At 40.9% G+C, this 26,273-nt stretch overlaps 1 protein-coding gene across 1 annotated transcript in view; it reads left to right on the forward strand.

Annotated features, from left to right (window-relative positions):
- CAMK4 (calcium/calmodulin dependent protein kinase IV) overlaps nt 1–26,273 on the forward strand; it is a 185,312-nt gene that overhangs the window by 61,505 nt on the left and 97,534 nt on the right. The window contains exon 2 of the mRNA XM_075726616.1: nt 21,953–22,031. Within this exon, the coding sequence (XP_075582731.1) occupies nt 21,953–22,031 (79 nt within the window). The remainder of the gene's footprint in view (nt 1–21,952; nt 22,032–26,273) is intronic.

Here is a 26,273-nt window from a genome sequence, read left to right on the forward strand (position 1 = left end):
TATATAAAGCTTCCTTGGTGATCAGAGTTAAAATAAAACACATTCGGGGCATGTTTCACCTGACCTCTTCCAAACGTCCTTGGAATGGAATGAATCATGTTCCAGAATTGCCCATTTGTCTCTGTTAACTGTGAAGGGAATTTAGATTATTATTGCAGAAGTAAATATCAACATTTGATCAGATGAGTTTTGCTCACTGTTTTTGTACAGACTCAGACGGAAAGAAGAAAATTGTATTGAGTCAGACAAGTAATTTGATCGTTCAGAAAAGGTATTCAGCACTTCTCTTAGCATCGCAGACTGTTACACAAATGGGGAGGTAAAGCTGAGGTAGAGCACGACTGCTAATGAGGCATCTGATGAGTCTGCTAATAAGGAAGAATTACTCAAAGTCCTGTGTTTTAACAAGAGCTCATGTAAATATTGTGGGGAGTTAAAATTAGCCAGAGGAGTTTAATACTTACTGTCACAGCTGCCGGTCTTACTTTGCAATAGCACATCTTTCTAAATTCCCTTGAACTGCCATTGTTTGCCTTTCACTCTTCTTTTCCTCTCTGAAGAGAACTAATTCCCTGGGTGCACTTGAGATTCCTTCTCCGGGTTAGGCTGGGAAGAAAATTTATCTGGAAAGAGCCCGGCTAATTTTGAGGCTATTCCGTTGATGCTCATGAAAGTTTTAACTGATCTGTCAGAATTCATTGTGCCGATGGCTGATGTCTTACATGCTTTGGCCAAATTCTTCCCAATTGTATAACCTCTTCAATCCCATTAACTCAATGAGAAGGTGAAGGGTCAGTTTGTTCTAAGACTAAGATGTGCTAGAGAAATAAAGGCTTTAAAAAATCAGTAGGACACCAATTTTGAAAGTGTTTCCCTATGCTAAACTTTTTCCAGTGCTCAGTGAAATGGTTTTTACAAGAGAACCTTAGGCATTTTCATCATATGCTCAGATCATGTTAACTGATGTAGTAACTGAAGAAAAAGATTGTCTGGTTTTTTTCAACAACGTCAGTGTATTTAATAAGCTACTACCTCTTCCTGCAAAGCTTGCCAGTTTAGACTGTCATGGCTAAAATAATATTATTCCTCTTACAATTACTGTACAGAATATGATGTTCACTTCATTATATGAACATTACTTGAATAACTATGGAGTCTTTTTTTTTTTCTCCGTGCATAAATTTCTGAATTTGAACCAGAACAGCAATTTTCATTACAATGCTGTGTAGCACTGCAGGAGTATTTGAGTAAATGGAAATAATTTCAGATTACTGCTGTGTACTGCTGATTTCTAGTACTGTGGATGTGTGTTCATTTGTAATAGCCCTCACAAAATCAAGTTTTTGAGGATAAATTGAAAAAAGAAGCCAACAAACCTCCAAAACAAAACTTCAAACGCAACCTGAAGGAAAAAAAAACCTACTCCAGTCAAAAGACTGTGAGCCTGCTATAGGCAACCATGTTGTAAATAGCTGCATTTTCTGTAGTTTCTGTAACTAACGTGGTTGCAGTTACAAATGGTCCATGTAATGGTGAACTTTTAGTAAGACCAAGAAGGTCCCCTCTGGGGATTGTTAATTGTCCTGGTTTCAGACGGGATAGAGTTAATTTTCTTCCTAGTAGCTGGCATAGTGCTGTATTTTGGATTTAGTGTGAGAATAATGCTGGTAACACACTGATGTTTTAGTTGTTGCTCAGTAGTGCTTACACTCGTCAAGGACTTTTCAGCTTCTTATGCTCTGCCAGGTGCACAAGAAACTGGGAGGGGGCACAGCCAGAACAGTTGATCCAAACTGACCAAAGGGCTATTCCATACCATATGATGTCATGCTTAGTATATAAGCTGCGGGGAGTTGGCCAGGGGGGCAACAATTGCTACTCGGAGACTGTCTGGGCATCGGTCAGCAGGTGGTGAGCAGTTGCATCACTTTATTTCTCCTGCGTTCGCATTCTCCCTCCCTCCCTCCCCCCGCCCCGTTCTCCTTTTCATTACTATTTATTATTGTTATTTTATTCCAATTCTTAAACTGTTCTTACCTCAACCCACAAGTTTTCTTGCTTTTGCTCTTCCGATTCTCTCCCCCATCCCGCTGAGGGGGAGGAGGGTGGGCGAGCAGCTGTGTGGGGCCTGGTTGCTGACTGGGGCTGAACCATGACATTAATACAGCGGTAGCTGCAGGATGGGAAGGCTGCCCCTCGTCATCACCGGTGGCAGCGGCAGTGCTGCCCGTAAGGCAGGGCAGCCTGCAGTTCCAGTCCTTCCATGGGCAGGAGGCTGCCCTCCATGGTCCTGCACCTTCTCCCCCTCCGGGCTCTGCTCCTCTCCTCTTCTCTCCACTGGGAGTTGGGAGAGCTCACAAAAACGTGAGCTCACCCTCCTTTTCACATGCCGTCTCTTAGGGCAGCACTCCTGTCTCAGACTAATGGATGCATCTTTCTGATCGTGGAGTAATGAAATTACAAAACCAGACTTCTTTTTTCAGTAATCTCCTTCTTTTTTTCACTTTAGAACAGGCAAGGGGCTTTCGTTTATGACGGCCAGTCAGTGTTTTTCATTATTGGACAAACTACACTGCTATAAACCAAGCACCCAAACTAATTACCCATAAATCTTTGTTTATGGGTAATTACTGTTAACTCTTCGCAAATTAAATTCACTCTGATGGACAAATTATGAAGCTCTGACTTCCTACCATTACAGTTGATAATAGCAGATTTGAAACTTAGGGGAATAATTTCACATCTTTAAATTCTAGTCAGGGAGATTAATAGAGCAAACTGGGAGAAAATAAGCTAACTCTTGATTTTGTTAATGATAATGGCAGTAAACCTTCTGATAACTGTAGAAAATGTGCTGAATGCTGTGTTCCTCCTTCAGGAACAAAATGTGATGCTTTTACAAAATGGCATAGGCTCTTATTGGAAGAAGGGGAATGAAGATGGAACTGAGGTGGTTAGTTCTGTGACATACTAAATGGGAATTTTGCTGATTTTTTTTTTTCCTTAATATCTACAAAATTATGTTGAGTAGTAGGTTAGCAGTAGTTGTTAGTTTCAGCAGGAAGCTTAGCACTTTTGTTGAGATATTGGAAATAGAGTCTTTTCCAACCAAAATTTGCTTAAAAAAAAAAAAAAAAGATTAGAATGATGAAGTCTCTGTCCTCTCACAAAATCTATGCTATTTCACAGAAATCAACAAGTGATCCTAGAAGTTCCCCATAAGTGAGAATTACCTTTGCTGCTTATGTTATTGTAGAATGACTGCAGCGAATGTATGCATTCAAGTAACACATGTATTAATCCATAGTGTACTAATCTAGGATAACTTCTGTAACTATTGTTACCAGTAACTGCGTGTAAAATATGTGTGTGGTGAAATCATAATCTGAAGTACAAGCTTAGAGCTCATTAAGTCCTGAATAGCATTAACAGTGTTAGCAAGGGTTGATTACTCTGATCATTTATCTTCGTGATGGATGGTGCCTTTGAACAAGCATCAAATATGTCTTTCTTCAGATTTGAATGCTTGGGATTTCCTCTGTTTAGATTTTCACTTTTCCTAAAGCTAGACACAGTATCTATCTCTGTTACCTTGCAAATAATAATCAGCATGCCATGCATTTTTCCCTCTTGTCATCCGTGGTTTATTAAAACATTTAGTAGCTTGATGCTGGCTGAGTGTTGTGTGAATGCCTGCTAAGTTTCCTTTAAAGATGTCTCCCTGTTTGCCCAGTCTTCTTAATGGTCAAAAATCTACTGGCTAGGTTGAGTCAACTCTGAACAAGTAATCTCAAGAGCCACTGTGGGCATGGTGTACTTCTCCCACAGAGCAGCATCGTGCCCGAGTGTGGGTGGGTGTTCAAGTCTCAGAGATCCTGTGTTTGTCGGAGGACACATCAGCATGGCTGTGCAATGCCCTCTGGTAGCATGATTTCCTGTCTGGTCCTGAGGGTAGCCTGGGTTTGGCAATCTTTCTCCTTTCAATTTCAAATACTGGGCAAATGCGAATGAAAGCTGGTGATATGATATGGCCGGAATTCTGTTTTACCAGCAAGAGAAATAATACAACTGATTATAAACTACATTCAGAGCAAACTGTTTTCATAGAATCATAGAATGCTTTGGGTTGGAAGGGACCTTGAGAGATCATCGAGCCCAACCCCCCCCTGCAGTAAGCAGGGATTGAACCTGTGAACTTGGTGTTATTAGCACCGTGTTCTAACCAACTGAGCTAACCCAGCTGGTCTTTATGCAGAACATGTATTCTTTTACAATACTTTAATACTGTGACAAGAGGAAATTACCAGAGGTTGAGGAATTATCCATGAGAGATATCCATGTTGTGAGACTGTAAGATGTTTGCTTCTATGAAAGGGGACATTGTCCATCAGAAATTCGTATGTGTTTACAGAGAGACAGTAGGCTGTGGTAAATGCCAATGTCCAGGAAATCAAGCAGATATCTAGAAATTATGATGACGGGAAATCACTATCACTAAACAAAGTGAAGGAAAGTTTTCTTTAGATTACCTTTTGTGGTGAGTAATTCAGTATTTGAAAGTGCAAATGAAATAAGTAAAAAAAAAAAAAAAAAAAAAAGCACTTTGACTGGGTATGTTGCACTTATTTCTGTTTCCGTAAATAGTACTCTCCTGTTCGCTCACCCTCTTGTGGCCCACACTAACATTTTTGTTCCCATTGTAGTCTGGTGATGCAATGTAACATGCATTGCTTACTGTTAAACGTAGGATGAAAGAATCTCTGGCTGAAAGTCATGCACCTAGATTTTAAAGCACTGCCTCCATTTCTTGTCTGTTGGTGAGCTGTTTTAATTTCCATGCTGCAGTGAAGAACAGATTTGGCTCCTTGCACTGTTTGGAGTTCACTGTTGTGTTTGATGCTCTTGACTGTACCTCTGTGAAGTGCGGAGGATTCATTTGAATTCATGGGCAGTGAACCGCTGAGTGGAAGCTCAGTGAGTCAATAGTGGATTCCCAAGCAAGGGCAATATGGTCTCAGACCAGTTCAGCAAAGGTGACTGACTGAATACAAATAATACAGTTCATCTTCTCTCATGTGGCTGGCAAAAGGGATATTTGTAAATGTACTTCAGTTTTCCTGCTGATAAACACACTAAAAATATCCTAATTCCACCTGTCCTGTTTCTTTCCTTTCTTTTGGGAGAGAGGGAGGATTTGCAATAAATAACAAGAATGTTGTTTGGAATTGCGACATACTGAAGTATTTGCAGTGTAACTTCGTAATATTTGCCCTGCATGCTTACCCCTTGAGAGCAATCCAGTGACCAAAACTAAGACCTGTTTCACAACCCAAATGAATCAGCCTGAGAAATGTGGGTCTTCTGAGTCAGGGTGACCTTTTTAGGATTTCTTTGCCTCTTTCTCTCTACAGAGTTTCACCATATGGCCAGGCTATCTCAGCATCTCTGCAGCAGCAGCAGCATTTGATTTCTCTGCCTGTAGCCAGGCCCACCCTGCTGAAAGATTACCAGATGGACTATGTCAGAAGTTAGTGATTTTCACTGGAGGTGCAACGCATGTATATTTAAACACCTTGGGTTTACCTTTCAAAAAGGCCAATATGCTACTTCTTAAGAAGTCAGTCTAACTTGACCTCCCCAAAGAACTCAAATGAAAGAATAATGCAGCACTTGGAAGTCAGTTTCTCAGATAATCATGTTCCTGACACAGACTGGCACAAAAATTGTATTTTAACAAGAAGGCAAGTTTTTGCTTCAGGGCAACAATTCAGGAAATTTACTTAATTTTCTATTATTGTAGCTCGACACTGCAAAACAACCCCCACAGTAAGCTGCGGTCTTGCTGCAGCTATTTGTGAGGTCTATGATGAGGAGGGTTTTTTTGCCCTTCGGTAAAAGCTAAGAGGTATCTGAACTACATGTCTCATTTCTTTTTCTCTTCCCTCTTCTGCTAATTTTTTTAAGGCCTTAGCAGTCCAATGTTAGAAGAGTGATGCCACTAAAAGAAGGTGTCTTTTGCTTTTCACTTTTGGAATAACAAAGGTATAAATTTAATACTGTAATTACTCATCTTCACAGATTTTATACTACAGCACAGTGCAATAAGGTTGTAGTCCTACTCTGTTGCTGATGGAAAATTTGCCCTGTAGACAAAGTTTCTATTATGCTGCTACAGAAAGGCTTACCAAAGACAAGGGATTTCAAAAGTGTTCTAATTGGCTAGATGCAGCCATAGGGGGAAATCAAGAGGTGTTGGAGTAAATGTAGGGCAGCAGTGTGTTGTTCAGGTACCAGGCTTTTTTCCTGAGGGGACTGACACAATGGCTTTGAAGAGTCCTATTCAGAAATAAGAATATAGAGAAATGAAGCAGTTAATTTGAAATATATGACCTGGAACTCCTAAGTGGCTTGCAAGATCCTGTAACTAGCTTAATGTAAGAACAAGAGTATATGACAGATAGAAACATTTCTCCATAACATCTGCTTTGGAGTGAATTTATTGCTTATGTATCTGACAGATTAATGGATACAGCTAGACAAGTCTTACTTAGTTTTTCTATACCCTGGAATGTTAGTTCTGGTTCTTTAACATTGAGTGTGTTTTGTTCTTTATCTAACTGACATATTTTTCTGCATTGTGCAGTCATTGTCGCCAACATGTACAACTGCATGACATCACCATGTCTCACTTCTGACCTAAGCTATTTTTCAGATGTCTGCAGTTGAAAGGCTATTGCATAACTCAGCTACTCTTCACTCTTTATATCCTACCTCAACTTTCTGCTGTCTTTGAAGGGTGATACAGAGGGTTTCCAACCTTCCCAAGCAGCAGCAGAACGCATTTGAGGCTGGCTGTCAACTCTAAAGAGTGCCAAACTTCTCTTTTACTGGGAAAATGGTGTCCAAGAGTAATGCTGTTATTGAAAACTTCTGTTTTCCCATAGTTAGTAGAAAAACATCTTAGTGGTATATCTGATGGTTCTGTTTGTTGCTTGTATTTCCATAACATCTTTCCCTAGGAAAACAGAAAAATCTAGGGGTTTTGTTAGTGGTACTGGTTTCAGCATGGTATGGTGTTACTCAAGCTAGCTCTGAATCAGTTGTCTTCCCATACGGGTTTACCAAGGGATAAAAAAAATGGATGAAGTGCATTTAAACCCTCATTAGTATGAGCTTATATACTGTGCATGTTCCAGTGTCCTGTGATCAAATCACGGCCCCATGGCTCTGTGTGTAATCCCTTCGCCTCCCCCATGTAACATAATTGAGGTTATGTTCATCGCTTCCTCTTGCTATGGCTAAACATTTTTAAGTACCTGAATTAGTTTGTAGATACACCCTAGTTCCTATCTGTCTGAACCAATTTTTGATATAACCAGGGAAAGGACAGAGATTTAGGTGTAACCTAAGGCTATAACATTTTTACTCTCAGGCATTTTAGTTTATGTTCTGCCTACCTACTTTACTAACTGACCCTAAACAGAATTGGGAGCGTTGGTGACATAAACAGTGCATAGTCTTCCCAAAATATGGAGATGCTTAGGGGAGAGAAGTATGAATCATGGGTAGTGAGTTACAGAACTGTTGATAGCTCCACTAGGTAAATGGAAGAAGCGGAAGACTGCAGGAGAGGAACAGAGAGTGGGACAGAGGATCCAGTGTCCTTGAGACTGCAGTCTGCATTATGTACAATGCTTTTTGGATCCTTGGGCATTTATAGAAAATGTAATATAAACTGCTTGCACTGAAGGGCATGGGCTGTGTTTAGTGACGATCATTAGTATTTTGTTAGCCATAACTACGTGGCTTTATTGTCAAGGTAGGACATAGTCCTCCACAAATTTCTGTGATCTGTGTGCTTGCAACAGTTCCTCCAAGCTTGTCAATGTATTCAGTGTTTAAAAAGGATTAGTGTTGTTTCATTAAAAGCATTAGTTCCCTGTCTGAATTCCCAGATTTGCCATTGCCAACAGGTTTATTAAGTCAGTTGGGGAAAAAAAATTTGTATTTTCAAACATTACAGATGGAGGCATAAAGCAAGAATCTCTGAATAGAAAACCTGTATAAACTTCTCAGCATTATAGTGAACCTCAAAAAATTATGTGGGGATTTTTTTTCCAATGATGTATCAATAATTTAAAATTATATTATAATTTGCCTGCCTTTTTGAAGTCAAAGCTTTAGAGACGCTGACCTTACTAAAGTTCTTTATATAACTGACATATGCTAAAATTTTGTGATGTATCTTTTGCAAGATAAAAACATTATTAACTAGATACTTGCACTGCATATGAAAATATTGTAAATACATAATTAAGCAATCTGGATGGATGGTCTATTGATCACAATGAGTACTGTACATACTCTGTTAAATCTTCCAAAAAAGAACCGTAGTTCAATTTTGGCTGAGTTTTGGTATATCAGACTCACGAAGTCCCAGCCCAGAAGCATTATTTCGACGTATGTAAAGCTCACTAAGTTTGCAGAGTTTGACTTCAGTAGTTGGCAACACATAAGATCTCATTAAGGGTATTTGCTCTTTAAACATCAAGAAAACAAATCGTGGGAGGGAGTGGCAGGAGTACCTGATACCTTTCACAGCTTGGTTTTTATTCAGGGGAAAATGCTCTGCATATGAATGCAACACTTGATCCTCTCTCTGTGGGACACAAGGTGTTCTGCAGCAGGGCTGGTCAGCCCCCTCGAACAACCTGCTTGTCTGACAGCAGCCTCATGAAGATCTGTGGAGGTCTGCGTCAAAGCCTTCCTCCCTACTTGTGCATCTCAGCTTTTTTCAGAGGTCAGGCGGCGTCAGGCTGTGGCTGATGTGGATGCTGAAGCCCGTGCCTGCGCAGAGCAGGCACCAGCTATTTGCTTACATCTACAGCTAATTGTATGACTGTAACCTAATCAGTGCTCATAAATGCATGAACCAGTGCATGTGCATAACTGACCACACCTTTTGTTCCAAGCCTCTCTCTGAAAGTACATAGGGAACTTCTTTTTAATATGTTAAAAAAATAAATTGTGAATCTGTAGTTCTATAAGGACTGCGTTGCAAATACTGCTCTACTGTGATTCTATGTTACACTCTAATAAAGGCTGGAAATGCCAGTCTTCACATGTGTGACTGCAGTATGCTGTGCTTCAAGTTTCAGTACGATGGGGAGAACATGAAAGAAAGAATTTATTTTTAAACCTGTAATACAGCATTGTGCTGAATTCTTTATGTACAGGAGTACAGACCAACGTAGATTAGATTAGAATCATTATCCTGGATTACAGAGCAGCTCTGGCAGCTGAAAAGCCTCAGTCCTTTAAAAATGGAAATTGCAGTCATTGGAAACTGTAGTCTTTCTCTAACACAGCCGATTAAACAGTGGCTTGGTCAGTGGCTGGTATAGGGACCTTGAAGAAAAGATAAAAGATGTTCATGGACTAGAATATCTGGAATCTTCTGGAAAACAGTAATTTCACTCCCATAATTACAGAAAAGAGCTCCCTCATCTCAGGCATTGAGTAGTGGTGACACTTTCTTGAAAACGTAATTCACTGTACATGCACTTGCTTGCATATGTATGTCATTACTTACCAGGATGGTCTGTGGTCACTATCACTGAGAATGGTTTCTGTGACATTCTGAACATCCTGTTGAAGTTCCTGTAGATATAAATATCTGCACTGGGAGATGCCAAATGATGGGAAGATAAAAATGGAATTTTGCAAAAAGCAGAAAAAGCAACACAGAACACAGGCCACAGCAGTAGTTCTGGGAAGGGAGGAAGCTGAGGGTGCATCGATTAAATTTATAAAGGAAGAGATTTGAGAAATGTGCTAGGGGGAAGAGGAAAAAGAAGAAAAAGCTAAATCCTTTACTTAACAGGGAAGACAAGCAAATAAAGCATTGTGTAGAGAGAGCTGGGGTCTTTGTAAAAGGTTAATAGAATATTAAAGGCCCAATTAGAGCAGATGTGAGAAAGTTTAGGGAAGTCATAGTGCTGATGGTGGTGGTGAGTTGGTGATGTTCACCCCAGAACGCTGAAGAAGGAAGCTCTCAGGAGCAAAACCAGAGTCTTCAGGTGTTATCTTGAGATGGGTCTACAGGCAGGTGAGGTCCCAAAAGCCTAGAAAAAAGCAAAATACAGGTGAGTGAAAAAAGGGTGGAGGGTGATTCAGTCCATAGATTGTAGTTCAGTAAGGCTCACATCAATATGTGGAAAAATACTGAAACAAGTTATTAAATCATCAATTTGTAAGAGCTTAGAGAGAAGTACGAGGCAGGCAATACTGGCATGGCTTGACTCTGTGTGAGTCAGTGAGTGCTCTTTGTTTTGTTTTGCAGAGTGTCCACGGCCTAGGGGATACGGTGGACATGGTAAATACGGTGTACCTTGATTTCTGGTGAGATTCCTTCAAGGTTGTTGTGCTGGGTTTACGTGGCAAGGTTTTGGTAGCAGGGGGTTGCAGGGGTGGCTTCTGTGAGAAGACCCCAGATGCTCCCTCCGCGTTGGACATAGTTGGTTGCAGCTGGCACCAAGACGGACCCACCACTGGCCAAAGCTGAGCCCATCGGTGACATTGGTGGTGCCTCTGTGATAATATATTTAAGAAAGGGTAAAAAGCACTGCACAGCAGCAGTGTGAGAAAGAAGTGAGAACAATATGAGAGAAATGACCCTGCAGACACCAAGGTCCGTGCAGGAGGAGGAGGAGGAGGTGCTCCAGGCACCGGAGCAGAGATTTCGCTGCAGCCCCTGGTGAAGCCCATGGTGAGGCAGGCTGTGCCCCTGCAGCCCGTGGAGGTCCACGGTGGAGCAGATATCCACCTGCAGCCTGTGGAAGACCCCACACCGGAGCAGGTGCATGTGCCCAAAGGAGGCTGTGACCCCATGGAGAATCCATGCTGGAGCAGGTTCCTAGCAGGAGCTGGTGCCCCATGGAGAGGAGCCTACACTGGAGCAGTCTGTTCGTGAATGACTGTACTCTGTGGAAAGGACCCATGCTGGAGCAGTTCATGAAGGCCTGTGTCCTGGTTTCGGCTGGGATAGAGTGAATTTTCTTCCTAGTAGCTGGCATAGTGGTGTGTTTTGGATTTAGGATGAGAATAATGCTGATAACACACGGATGTTTTAGTTGTTGCTAAGTACTGCTTATGCTAGTCAAGGACTTTTCAGCTTCCCGTGCTCTGCCAGGTGCACAAGAAACTGGGAGGACGCACAGCCATTGTAGTTGATCCAAACTGGCCAAAGGGCTATTCCATACCATGTGACATCATGCTCAGTATATAAACTGGGGGGGGTTGGCCGGGCAGCAGTGATCGCTGCTCGGGAACTGTCTGGGTATCAGTCGGCAGGTGATGAGCAATTGCATTGTGCATCACTTGCTTTGTATATTATTATTATCATTACTATTTTCCTTTATTTCAATTATGAAACTGTTCTTATCTCAACCCAGGAGTGTTTCTCACTCTTACCCCTCCGATTCTCTCCCCCATCCCATCGGATGGTGGTGGTGGTGGCTGCGTGGTGCTTAGTTACTGGCTGGGCTAAACCAGGACAGCCTGCATCCCATGGGAGGCACCCCATGCTGGAGCAGGGGAAGAGCGTGAGATGGAAGGAGTGGCAGAGACAAAGTGTAATGAACTGACTGCAATCCCCATTCCCCATCGCCCTGCGCCGCTTGGGGGGAGGAGGTGGAGGATTTAAGAGTGAAGCTGAGTCTAGGAAGATGGGGGGGATGGAGGAAGGTGTTCTTAGTTTTGTTCTTATTTTTCACCAACCTACTCTGTTATTAATTGGCAATAATTAAAATGAATTTCCACAAGGCGAGACTGTTTTGCCTGTGATGGTCATTGGTAAGAGATCTCCCTGTCCTTATCTTGACCCATGAGCTTTTCTATCATATTTTTTCCATCCCCCATTCTGCTGATGGAGCAGAAATGATAGAGTGGTTTGTTGGGCACTGGCAGCCAGCCAAGGTCAACCCACCACAGTCGTGCATGGCATTTTTGTAACTCTGAGAAGCAAGGTGTGGTGACCCCAGCCTCCTGCCCACTTTGCCGCTTGGGGAGGGTGGGGAGGGGGCACCAGGATGGGGTGTGAGGAGTGCTGCAGGGCAGTTGCCTCCTCGTGGCAGGGATCGCTCAGGACTGATGCAGCGCCATTCCTGTGTGCTTGTGGAGGAAATCCAACATTTAGGGAAGGGCTGGCCCTACTTGGATCTTTCCCACCTAGCAGAATCAAAGTCTGCCCAGCTCAAAAGTTCGGGCTTTATAGTTTTGGAAGATCAGACCTGACTTGATACCTCCCCTGCGCTTGCAGTAATTTGGCATTTGGTCATCAGACTTATCAGGACTGCAAAACTTACTGCTCTGATGGAAATAACCCCCGCACTGACACAACCTGCAGTGGAGTATATTGCCTTAATGCTATCTTCATTTTGTCAGGAAATCGTTTTTCTGTTTTATGTATAGTATCAGTGTGCTCCCTGCTGCAGCCTCCTCCTTCTACTGTAGCATTTTTATTGCAATAAAATTACAACCAAGTGTAAGTCTGCAGGTTATTGTTATGATGATGGCAAATTAGGTTTTCTGACTGTTACAAAAGTAGTGGAAATGACAGATTAAAAGTGCTTCCTATTATGGAAAATCAGTTATTTCGGTTTATCTTTTTACTTCAAAAATATAGTGTCTTTAATGCAGAATATATGTAAGTATGATCAGAATTTGCAAAACATTATAAAAAGTGTTCATTTAGGGAGCATTGGCAAAATGTAATACACTCCTCCAAACACTTTTGCATTGCCTGGCTTTCAGTCTTACCTCTTGCGATTAAATATAGCTGTCCTACCTGGTTTAAAGAAAGAAGTATACAGAGTAGCTAGAAAAAAAACAAAGAACTTTTAAATCTGCCATATATTAAAATTTTGTTTGTTGTCTTGTGGTCAGAGATCCTGGGTTGGCACCGCCCATAAACTTCGTGGCAAAAGCAACTTATTTCAGAGAAGCTGTTGCATAGGAGTTGATGATTCAGCACAACACAAACCTCCAAGGAGAAGGCTGTGTAGCTTACCAAAGTCAGGGCTATTCAGGATAAGCACGGGCACAAGAGATTGCAGAATCCCAGAAATGACTTGGCCTAAATTAGCTGGTAAAGAATTTTGTTCAAAGCTTGGTTTAGATATGCAGACACAAACAGCCATGAAATTTTCCCTGTCTGATTTAAAAAGGTTACTTTTTTCTGTACAGAGCAAGCTGCTAGTAGTCTGACTTCTGTAACCTTCCTTCTACTTCCCTTCCCTTGACCAGGAAAACCAAGAGTCATTACAGGATGTGTGAAGTTGTGCATACTGCCACATGTTGCCATTTAGTGCAGAGGCTAGTTTGCTTTCTGCACCTGGAGATTGTAATGAAGAACAGTAATCAATGATGTTGACACCTGCTCAAAGTACAGACTGTTTAAAACACTTCCTGATGAAGGAATGTGTCACCAGAGAAAAACAGGCAGGCATTTCTGCAATGGCCCAGGAAGGAAGGTCTCGCAACACACGTTCAAAGGTTTTTAAAAGTTTTTACTGCTCAGCGCTCTTTCTCCTTGCATGCGCTCATCATTAAGATTAAATAAACAATGTTTATTTTTCATTAGTATCTCTTAAGGGGGCGGGGGAAGCGCTGCTTATGAGACAATGGTTTAAACGGTGCTTAAAATAAGGCATGTATATTTCCAGGGGAGCTACGTTCACTGAACTGTTTCAGTCATCAGGCTTTGTGTGCCTGCTTAGGGTGGGATGGTAGTTGCATGGCATGTCACATAGATGGAAAGCACCTGCACACAGAGTCTGTGGCCATGAGAATATGCCTAAGGCTGCCATTCCAAGGATTTTGTTCTGTGTCTTGCACAGGTAGTCTAAGCTCCTGGTTTTGAAAATTTGCCCATTGTTACCAAAGTTTAGTACCAAGGACAAAAATCTGCATCCTGCTGGAAGCATTAGAAGTTCACTTGGTCCATTCTTCTACCTCTTTTCTTTGCTCTCCCTATTTCATTGAGCTGCCTAAATATGAGTAGATAAGTACACTCGTGTCCCTGAAAAGAGAAGAGCAGTCTCAAAGGAAACTCCATTCTAAATAAAATGCTCAAAATCAGTTTCTGGAGCTATTGGACTGCAAGAGCTTCATGTTGAAAAATCAACCTGACGCTATTACAAGTTCATTTTCAGCCATCTTTCAGCTGCAAGTTTTTTTCAGACTTGGTAGGAAAGAAATTGGTCTTCCTACTGAGGAATCCCCTGCTGTTTTAGAAATACGGTTGTTCTTATGTGCGGTCTAACCCAATTTTTTAAAGGGGCTAAAGGAAAAAGAAGAAAGGGTGAATGTATTTTCTATACATTTTTCTTTCACAGTGCTGTGTGAAGTGCTCTGATCTTCACCTCATATCTGCATTTCAGGAGTCTTTCTTTTGTTCAGGAACCAACTTTCTGAAAGTTGAGTTACACCTAGGAGAGCAATGTACACACAGTAAAGCAGTAACCTCTGAAACTCAATGCAGTTCGAGTTTTGCTTCCATCTTTTCAAATTAAGGTCTGAGATAATGGTTCTAGCTCTTTTAGAAAGTCTTGAGTCAGCTCTATTCTTCCATTCAACGAAAGCCAGGGAAGCCAGATTCACCAAAATGCTTTAAGATACGCAGTGTTGGTGGTCTGTTTCTGGTCCTTGATGTTTACCCATCAGCTAAACAGAGAATTAAGAATTAGTATTTGAGGTGGGGGAAATAATCTGATGTTAACATGGATATTATAGAATGCAGCTAATTTAAACCCTAGCTGAATGCCCACTGTTCTAAAAGGCAGTAATGCCAGGTGTAACAAAGTGTTTGGACTCCTTGTGGGATAGAGGTCTTGTTCTGTAAATTTGCTGCAATACTTGAGCGAGGAGCCTCACTGGAAGCTAGTGAGAAAGACACTTCTGCAGTCCCACCAGGAATTAGCAGCTACTGGTCCAGCCACTGCAGCAGGGGTGGCCTGGAGTGCTGCATTTTAATTAGTGTTTCACCAGCCAACCTAGCCCACGTCTAAAGGACTACGGTTCTACAAATTGTTATCTGTGGAAGTTACAGGTTCAAGAATATTGGCAAGCACTAGTTTGATTACCATTTATTTAAAAACAGCGTATGTATTTGGTTGGGAATGTGCTTATTTATGTAAGGCTCCTTTTGTTTGTCTGCTGAATGCAGTGAAGGCTGAATATTGAAAGTTATCTTGTCGGTCTGTTGCATTGCCTTTGCAGGTCAGCCTGAACAGGAATCAATTGCTAAAAAGTCTGTTCATCTCAAATGGTAGAAGATCAGTGCAGCAGCTGAAAATCACAGAATCAAAATCAGAAAAAGTATGAATGTTTTTCTTGTCAAAATCAAACCAGACAGAACTCTGGAATGCAATGGAATTACTTTTCCTTTCCAGAACTGTGTATGTTTTTTCCATCAGCCTTGCTTTCTTCAAAGATTAGTTTTATTCCTTATATAATGTGGGAGTTCAAGGGTTTTTTTACCCCCTACATTACATTTGTTTTGTGAATTTTTCCGTTCTCTTTACAAGTTGTGAAATAATGAGGGGGGAGGGCTGCAGTTGTGCACAATTGCCTTCAAGTCCTATATATGTAGATATTGATGTTTAGAAGAATCTTTTAGATCAGATTTGAATAATATAAGAATTGCTTGTAAGCTCACTGTAGAAACTAAGTTTGTTTGGATACACTTTCACATAAAATGCAAGTTGTGAGAATTTCCAAATTTGCATGTATGTGCTTTTTTAAAGGAAAGCAATAGTAGTAATGCCATGGAATATGCATTTTTTAAATGTAATTTTCATTTGTACGTATGTCAGTAGCTTTGTCAATGATATTTTTTGTTCTGTCCTGCCTGTAACTACAAACAAAGCATTTAATTTTTGAAGTTTAGGAACAGTAATTTCATTCCTATAAATCCATTTTGACCTTCTAGTGTATATATGAGAAAGAGTGAATTAATGTATTTTAACTTTATACTTCTGTAAACTGTACAAAAAAAATCAGTATTTTTTATGGAAACCAATACTAGACTTTAATCTGTTACTGCAGTTTTGGCAGCATAGATTTCCATGGCTCTACAATAGGTACAGTTTTCTTTGGACCATTCATTCTTTCACCTGGCTTGTTTGGACAAATTAGATTGCATAATCATTCTTTGACTGCATGAAGCACAAACTAATTTATTTTTCAAAAATCAGTTCAGAACTTAAGGAATTTAATGCAAATGAAATCTACAGGAGATTACCTTAAGGCCTGTATTTGTACTGGGTTGATTCAATATGCAGCGTAAAACCCAGGATGAGCGGGCATGGTATGGCAATGCTGACCTACTTTTGAACGGACTGATTTTCCTGCTTCCAGTGCAAATACTGTCAGTGACTGTTTATTTTATTATAAAAACTGCAGCTCTAGGAATTCATCTTTCCTACCTACCTGTGACCAAATAAACCTCTGGCTGTGTTTCATTTTGGTTCCCGTTCCTGTTTCAGTGGCAGACGCTTTTTGTGGGTGTCGGGGAGAAGAGACTTTTTCCAACCTGGCTCAAATTCTGTGTCTTTTCTTGCCTTGGCTTTTCTCTCTCTGCCAGTCTCCACTGCAGGTCCAGCCTGATCCTGCAAATTCCAGTTATGTGCAAATTCTGCTGATCACTTCCACCTCCTTAACACCCCTCCTGGGCGTCCCTGCCTTCCTTCCATCTGTGCCGACACCACTATTTTTGACTGCATGTACTTGAAGTGTGACCATGCCTTTTCTCTGAGCTTCGCAGTCTGGACTCCTTAGCACAGGCAGAGCGCTATGGTGCTGTCACCCAACCTCTAAAACAGTGTCCTTCTCAAATAATTGTGAATTCAATAACACCTGAGGATAATAATAAGAAAAATAATCCAGAATACTCAACAAAGTGTATATTAGGCAAAAAGTTTTAGATGTGCATTTTTAATATTTTTAAGACATTTTTCAAATTTGTGTGGAAAACAACACACATGCAGAGATCCGTCATTGAATTTTAGTCTAATTTCATATATTAAGTGGTAGTTTTAATACTTTAAATTTTTCATGCATTGGACTAATGGCTGAGTGAGTTTGTCATGTCGCTGAAGTATTTGTACTGCAGGAAAACTACTTCTGTGCTAATACTGAGTTGTGTGTGTAGCAGCTGTGATACATTCCACGCACAGGATGTCATGAGGTTTTTCATGAGTTGTAGGCAGCATCACATGGAAGTGAGTGTTTTTATTGCCCATTGTAACCAAGTAGTTAAGATGTATACACTATTTTTAGGTTTTTTGTAAGTTTAAAACTGGATATAGAAACATATTTGTGTAGTAAAGCATATAACATATATAGTAAAGTAGTTCAGGGGTTTTTTTTGTTCTTTAGCATGTTCACAGTTATATGTGGGCTTTTAAAAGTAAATCTTTTACAGAATCGTTAAGCAGCTTTCCAGACAGAAACACATATGTCAGTAAAAGAGAATGACAATGTTTTCAACAATGTCGGAATTCTAACTTTTACTGTTCTCTGACTTGGCCAACTATATATTCCAAGAATATGCCTTTTTTTTTTTTTTTTATTGTTCCAGCCAACTTCAAATAATTTCTGTTTTGAGTTCAGGCAACCTGTTCTAGACAGAGATGCAAAAAAGCAACAGCTCGATGTTCCTTTAAGCCTAATTTTCTTTAAAAGTAAATAGGTGCATACTTACATACACAAATATATATAATAAAATATTTCATATAAATGTAAGTGTATGTATTTATGCAAAGATAGATACATATAGACAGAATGGGACATTGAGAGGCTTGTGGTCTATCTGGCCGTAAATTTTGTGCCTGTAGAAAGTGGCATGTTGCCACAAGAATTTTTGGTTTCTGCATATTTGTGTTTTCTGACCAAATGTATCAATGAAACATTTAGTTGATACAAATTCCAGACCAGGTTTTGAGACCCCAGTTGATGGCAGTCAAGGTTTCATGTTGAAAAGATTAAGGGCAAGAGGTTACAATTAGCAGCTCTCTTGAGCTTCTCAGTTGTACATGAGATTTTTGCAGCTGTAGCTTCCTACTGCTTTTTGGTGATGAAAGCTTGAATCGCTCCAGTTATATTGGTGACCTTCCAAGTCATACAGGCTTAGGAAAGCTGTATGTGCCGATTCAGCAGGCTTGCTGAGCTCCAGCAGGAAGGCAAAATAAGCAAAGTAAAATGCCCTTATTTGCACAAGGGAGTTCTGTTTTCACATTTACATTAAGACTCATAGGCTGCTTCCACCACCACCACCTCTTGGTGTTTTTTTTTTTTTAATGGGAAGAATGATAGAATCATAGAATGCTTTGGGTTGGAAGGGACCTTTAGAGGTCATCTAGCCCAATGCCCCTGCAGTGAGCAGGGACAGCTTTAACCAGATCAGGTTGCTCAGAGCCCCGTCCAACCTGACCTGGAATGTTTCTAGGGACGGGGCCTCCACTACCTATCTGGGAAACCTGTTCCACTGCTTCACCACCCTCACTGTAAAAAATTTCTTCCTTATATCCAGTCTAAATCTATTCTTCTTTAGTTTAAAACCATTACTCCTTGTCCTGTCCCAACAGGCGTTGCTAAAAAGATTGTCCCCATCCTTCCTATAGGCCCCCTTTAAGTACTGAAAAGCCACACTAAGGTCTCCCCGCAGCCTTCTCTTCTCCAGGCTGAACAACCCCAACTCTCTCAGCCTGTCCTCGTAGGAGAGGTGCTCCAGCCCTCGGATCATTTTTGTGGCCCTCCTCTGGACCCGCTCCAACAGGTCCATGTCCTCCTTGTGTTGAGGGCTCCAGAGCTGGACGCAGTGCTCCAGGTGAGGTCTCACCAGAGCAGAGCAGAGGGGCAGAATCTCCTCCCTCGACCTGCTGGCCACGCTGCTTTTGATGCAGCCCAGGATTTGGTTGGCTTTCTGGGCTGCAAGCGCACATTGTTGGCTCATGTCCAGCTTTTCATCCATGAGTACCCCCAAGTCCTTTTCTGCAGGGCTGCTCTCAATGCCTTCATCCCCCAGCCTGTACTGATATTGGGGGTTGCCCCATCCCATGTGCAGGACCTTGCACTTGGCCTTGTTGAACCTCATGAGGTTCACAGAGGCCCACCTCTCCAGCTTGTCCAGGTCCCTTTGGATGACATCGTGTCCTTTTCGCGTGTCAACCGCACCACTCAGCTTGGTGTCATCTGCAAACTTGCTGAGGGTGCACTCAATCCCACTGTCTATGTCATTGATGAAGCAAAGAGATCCTGTTATCACCAGAAATACAAGCAGTCAGGTCTGTACTAGTAATTGTTGTCTGCTAAGCTTTGCACCACGCGTGGTGTAAGCAGGTTGCTATCCTGTTCCTGAGTCCCAGTGCTCGTTTCTGGCATGGAAGAGGAAGGCAGCGTTAGCTGTTAGCTCCGTGATGTCTTTCCTGGCTGGTGGGAACATGTGTGTCAGAGCTGGACATAGGCACCTAAACCAAAAGGGAACTCTTTGAAAGCGTTCCCAAGTCTTGTGATATCTTGTCATAATTTTTTTCCCCAAATTAGGACTCCAGGGACGTGCTGTCCTTCATAAAGTCCTGTCTCTCCAGGCTGTCATATGCCTCTTTTGAGGATTATGCTGCCTGTCTTCCAGCTTTGGGTACAGTCAAACTGTTAAAGGTGATGCCATGCCACCCCTGCTGGTGTAGCTGTCCATCTCATCACTAAGCCAGTTCTGTTAAATCATCACACGTGTTCTAGTGGCTAGGTTTTTATTCACGTGGAAGACTTTGCAGAGCCAGGTTACAAACTGGTAAAGCAAGCACTGACAATAGCATTACTGAGAGACACTGGCTGCCCTCCATCGCCACAGCAGCAGCGAACACCTGGAGATGTGCACAGGAACAGTATTCTGTTTATTTGGATCATCAGTTGCACAGCTTATCTAATTATGCCCTCAACCAAACAAGATAATTTCTAGAAGGTTTGCTGCCTACTTAGTAAGAGCATATGTAGACTAATGAGTTTAATGTTTATGTTGCACCCTGAACACATGAAGCAGGGTACAAGAATGATTTGCAGTTTATTCAGTGACTTCCCCATTATACTGCTGTAGTGAAATACTGGAGATATAAATCTTGTCACAGCAGGTCCTTAGAATTTTATTTTTTAACATTTTTGGTTGTACTTAGAAGATGTGAGAGTTTTTTTAATGTGGTGTATTTTTTTCTTCTTGCTAAATAGAGCCTTTTGAGACTTGGCCAAGGAGAGGAGATCTAATTAAATTCATGTAATGATTCTGGAAGTCACTGAGGCTTGCAGTACTCCCACACATTTATCAATACACTGTTATGAGAGACAAATCATTTCAGCATTTCAGATGAAGTGAAGATTACTTTATGTGTGTTTGATGCACACAAGCCCTCAGATGATTGAGTTGCATAACCCTTGCCATAGGTGACCTTTCCTGATGAAGAGGTCTTTCTGAAATAAATCTTCTCAATCAAATGCCAGTGCTTATGCTCATTCATGTACTCATAAAAATATGGACGTGCCTACTCAAGGCATTATCTGGCACCTGTGCCTGTGCTGAGGAGGGAGAAGTGCAGAACATACATCGTGGTTTTGTACAGCGGTGCACCTGGAAAAATAAACCCTGTGTCACAGCTTTATTCATATAGTCAAACATGGCTATGCCATTCCACTGTTTAAAAGAAAGGTGCTTGTGTTATTCTGTGGCTTGTGGTCACCTGCTATAGACATACTGAGATGGGTTTCTTCCGGTTCAGAGAGATCTGCAGTGCAATTTGGTGTGTGGTATATATGAGATCCTTTCACTGCAGAGAGGCTGTGTACAGTTCTGCCAAGTATGTTATTCTGGAAGTTGCTTATGATAACGGCAGGCCCCTCTAACTTAAAAATCTGCAGCTATTTGGAAGTGCTGAATCTAGAGTGGGTGACAAATCTCCTGAGGACAGGAGGCTTCAAAAAATGCCTTAAATTCAGTGCTGACACAGCACTTCAGTGCATCCATTTTGATGGTGGCTGACACTGGGTTGCTCAGTGGCATCTAAAAGTAAATGTGGTAGACTATAAAGGTATCTGAATTGTTTGTAACCATTAGGGTTTTGCCAGAGGTTTTTCCTGTCTTTAGCTAATTTGCAGAGTACAAGTCCCTTCCTTGATGGTAGCAAGTAGAGCACAGCAAGTAACCTCAGCAGCGGAGCCTGCCTCTGGAGACTGTCTAGCCCAACCTTCCACTCAGACAAGTGCCTTCCAACCAGCAGAGCCATAATTTTATGTTATTAGCGCATTCAAGTGAGTACGCCTCAAAAGCAACCAGAACATGTAAGCCCAGTTCCATTTTGCTATGAACAAGCTCCACCAGTTTCCACTGAATTAACCAAAAGTGCTGCTTGCTCCATCTGGTGCCAGATTTGGCTGTTTGGGCAACTGGGCAGGGAACAGCACAATAATTTTCTCTTCTTTTCTGCCTGACTCCCCATTACTGCCATCAACAGTTAGTAAAAAACCCCAGTGCAACTAATTCTTGCAAATGGGTTGCCTTAACAGAGGGATACACGTTGTCACGGGTTTAGGAGCAGATTATGCTCCTTGCTACCCTGAGAAAGCCTCCAGGATGTGTCAGGAGCCAGAAAAGGTGTGACCAAGAGGCATCTTGAGCTCTTGCAAGTTCTGTTGGCTGAATAACCACTGAAGTTCATTGGTTCAACAGAAAGCAGTTTTTACACTGGTTTCTTTGGTTGCATCTGTGGGGAAAAATGGGGTATTTTTGCCCAAACTGGGAAGAGTAGAAAATGTAGTTTCAGCTAGCCAATTCTGTTTATTGACCTATTCAAAGAGGCGTATGTACAACTATTCTTCCTTTTTTTTTTTTTTTTTTTTAATTTAGTGGGGCTACATCCATTGTCTACAGATGCAGGCAGAAAGGGACCCAGAAACCTTACGCCATCAAAATGTTGAAGAAGACAGTAAGTCGTTTTGTTTTGTTTTGCTTTGCTTTACTTTGGGATATGTTTGGGATTTTCTCTGGGTTTTTTCGGTGCAGTTTCTTTGTGTGGGGGAAACGGGCTAGATTAAAGACCCTGCTAAGCTCGTATTTTCTGTGACCAAGCTTCTTCTGCTCCTCATCATTAAAACAGCTTTTAGAGGTAACAGTACTCTATTGGGAATGCCTTATCCCCACATATCTGTATATCCCCACATTTCCCCACATATTTGTACCTTCATCTGGTGTTGTCTGTATAGGCTTAGATTTGGGCAAAACTTTTTAGACAAAAATGTCTTTTTCTTTCACTATAGAAAACAAGCACGTTCTGAATCATTTAAATATTCTGTGATTTCATTTTCCCTTAATGCATTCTTTTGCTCAAAAAATATCATTACATGATTTACCTTTTCCAGAAACTGATTAAAACACCAATTCAAACTCAAGTAAAATTAAATATTTTGTAGAGGTTTTTTCCCCCTACAAAATTGCAAGAGAACCAGTTGAGACATCACTTATTTTTAGAGCTCCATATATGTCACACTTCTACCAAAGCTATTTTTGTGTGTGTTACAAAATAGATGGTGGAAAGCATGAAGAGAGACTAGAGAGGAAAGGCTAGTAATGGATTGAGAGATTTCAAGCAGAAAGAGAGCATGGGGTATAGGGTAGAGCAGTTCATGTTCCTAAGAGGGGAAGAGAAATTTGAGAGGACGCAAGCAAGCTGTGAGGCATGGACATGATTTTTATTCATGAGTGGTTTCAATTCGGTTTATTCCAGTGTTAAATCATAGATTATTCCATAAAGCTCAGGAACATTCACATGTAGCAACGTAATGATGGGTGGGTAGGCGTAAATATCTGAATGCTGAATTAACTGGTGGTCTTTGTGCAAGACATAATGAGTGGGTTCCACATGAGTAAAATGTTGGCATTAATTTGTCATCTTTGAAAGTAAGCCAAAATTTAAACTGGCACAGAAATTCAGTTGTGTGTGCTGCTTTTGAATTTGCATCTGGTGCATTGGAGGAAGCAGAGCATGTGAGGAGCTTGCATTGCTGCAGCCTACGCTCTGTCTTTCCTATGGAAATGCAGATAATTAATTTGTACATTTTTATCAGTTCTTTATGCCAATGATTCCCATAATGTTCTAGGAGTTTAATTTCTTACAATTCTCATTCTGAAATGCACTACGAAGAATGATATTACTTAAAAATATTTCTTTGCCCTTTTTTTTGGCCTTCGTGGAGCTTAATTCTTGTTCACAAGGACCACATTAATACTAGATCCATCTATTTGTGTCTGAAACTATCCAATTTAGACTTTTGGCAGGCTTTTTGTAGCACAGATTTTTTTTAAAAGTATAGGAAAAATGGCAAGCAAGACATGAATATAAGAGTATGGTTACGTAAGTTGTTTGCACAGCAGCAATAGCTTGGCTTAATGCAGACTTGATTCTATTAGCGGTGTGGTTAAGCAGTTCACGCAACCAAGTTGTTCCCAGTGTAATTGATACACTTCGGGATATTTTGTAAGGAGAACAAGTGATTCTATTACACAACTGAGCTTATTTGTATAATTGAGAACATAGGAGGTGATACTGTAAGGATGTGCCACTGCTTGTGTCTGTGCGCCATGAGCTACTGTAGCTCCATTCCAATTTGGAGACGTAATTATTATCACAGAGACAGAACTAACTGTGTGTTACAGTGCTCCCACAGCAGGAGGCCTGATCTTTGCTCAGAGTGTCTCAGTGTAAAAATAACCAAGTGTGGGCCAAATCATACACGAAAATGTTGATCAGCTTAAGTTTCCTGTTGGCTTTTTTTAAACAGAGAAAACAGATGGCAGTTCAATAGTGCAGGAAAAGTGATGGGAGAAAAAGAGGAAGAGCCTGTGACTGCTTTCGATGCAGAGTCCCATTTCTTCAATTCCCTGTCTTAAATGCACATCAGGGAGCTCTGAAGAGCACAGGAAATTAGAATACAAAGGAAGATGGCGAAAGAGCAAATACTCTGATTTTTCCATCCAAATGTACTGACTTTAAACACTGCACCAAACAAGACTTACTCACTGAGGCAGAGTGTCTGTAAAAATAAGGTGAGGGTCAGGGAGAGGGTGGTCCAGCTTGTTCTGGAAGTGATAGCAGGTGATGTGTGATTAGGAGTCTCGTGGCTGACTGGCACCTCCAGATTTGTAAATGCTGATCACTACAGCACTGTAATTTGAAGTAAAGCATTAGAAATTGCTACTTTTGTCCCATGGGGACAGCTCAGGTAAGAAACTGTTGTGGTTTAACCCCAGCCAGGAACTAAGCACCACGCAGCCGCTCGCTCACTCCCCCTGCCCTGGTGGGAGAGAATCGGAAGAGTAAGAGTGAGAAACACTCCTGGGTTGAGATAAGAACAATTTAATAACTGAAATAAAGTAAAATAGTAGTAGTAGTAATAATGTAATAGTAATATACAAAGCAAGTGATGCACAATGCAATTGCTCACCACCCACCGACCGATACCCAGACAGTTCCCGAGCAGCGATCCCTGCCCCTCAGCCAGCTCCCCCCAGTTGTATACTGAGCATGATGTCATATGGTATGGAATAGCCCTTTGGGCAGTTTGGATCAACTATTCTGGCTGTGCCCCCTCCCAGTTTCTTGTGTACCTGGCAGAGCATGGGAAGCTGAAAAGTCCTTGACTAGCATAAGCAGTACTTAGCAACAACTAACACATCAGCGTGTTACCAACATTCTTCTCCTACTAAATCCAAAACACAGCACTGTGCCTGCTGCTAGGAAGAAAATTAACTCTATCCCAGCCAAAACCAGGACAGAAACAAATGATCCTTTTGGATTGAAGTTGTGTGCTAGGAACAGACTGCAAGAAACATAAAATGCCTATCAGTGTTCTTTTCTTTTAAATAATAAGAATAATATTTCATTTTGCCTGACTAATGCATTCTCTTTTAAGAGCAAATAAAATTTTGGGCAAGACATATCAGCCAACTCTGAGAATACACACTTGTGGAGACATATGAGTTCTTAGGAGATTCTGTAATTAGTATTTCTTCACCATCTAGCTTAATAAAATAGTATTCTTAGATTATTTGCTCAGTTCTATTTTTTTTTTTTTTCTGATTGCTAGTTAAGCCAACAAAGAGAAACAGGAAAAAACATGTTTATACAAACCTTCTTTTGTCAATAAAAATAAAATAATACGGGAATATTTTATTTCAATTTAGAGGTTTAATCATTCTTAACCGTCAATTATTTTACACAGTTCCAAAAGGGGGAGAAAAATGTTTCTTTTCTGGACCAAAACTACTGAAACAGAATGCTTCAGTTCCCTGTTTTGTTTTGGTTTTGTCAAATTCAGTCCAAGTTTAGGAGTGGTTTTAAATCCTTTAAGTTACACTTTCAGTGAATAAAATTTAGTTCAAAGAACACTTCTGGTTCTTACTCCTGAACTATGTGACTGTCAAAGTTAAGAAACTGACAGGCATATTAAGACCATAACTTCCAGAGCAGCTAAAAGACAACTGTTAGAAGGGCTAAAGAGGTCCAAAGAAAAATTGATGCATTAGTGGAAAAAACCTCTCAGATAATGTATAAGACATCAAATCTGGAATTGTTCATAACAGATAGAAAAAGAAATACTTTTATAAAACGACATCTGTGGGACAGGTGAATAAGCATACTAAATTATTGCCTTTGATTTGCTCATCCCACTTTTATGCTCAGTTCCTGAGCATAATTGAAATGCAGGATTGTATTATGTGCTCATTATTTGATTTTTACTATGTTTAGCAGATCTTTTAAATTCCACACATGTAATAAATGTAAAGGTTTGAATCATGTAATTTCTTTGTGGGGAAATCCATTTCATTAAGCAAGAAAGAAGCAAAAGCAGATCATACAGCACTTCAGAAAAACTCATCAAATGAGCAAAGTACAGCGATGAACTTTTTACACTTGCAACTGCAAATATGCAGTTGGTTTGCTTTTCACTATGCAATTTTCCTCTGCTTGATGACTCAGTGCTTAAGAAAAATAAAGTATCTTTAGGATACACTTTACAAATATGATTGTTACTACTCTAAGCCGAGACTTAAAAATATGCGAGATTTACAACCAGTCATTGTGGAACAGTTGTTGTTGCAAACAACATATAGCACATGGTTCATATTGGAAGAACACAGGATTCTTGAAGGGAGCAAACATATATATGTG

This window comes from Pelecanus crispus, chromosome Z (assembly GCF_030463565.1).
Source record: "Pelecanus crispus isolate bPelCri1 chromosome Z, bPelCri1.pri, whole genome shotgun sequence".
In the NCBI taxonomy this organism is placed as follows: Eukaryota; Metazoa; Chordata; class Aves; order Pelecaniformes; family Pelecanidae; genus Pelecanus; species Pelecanus crispus.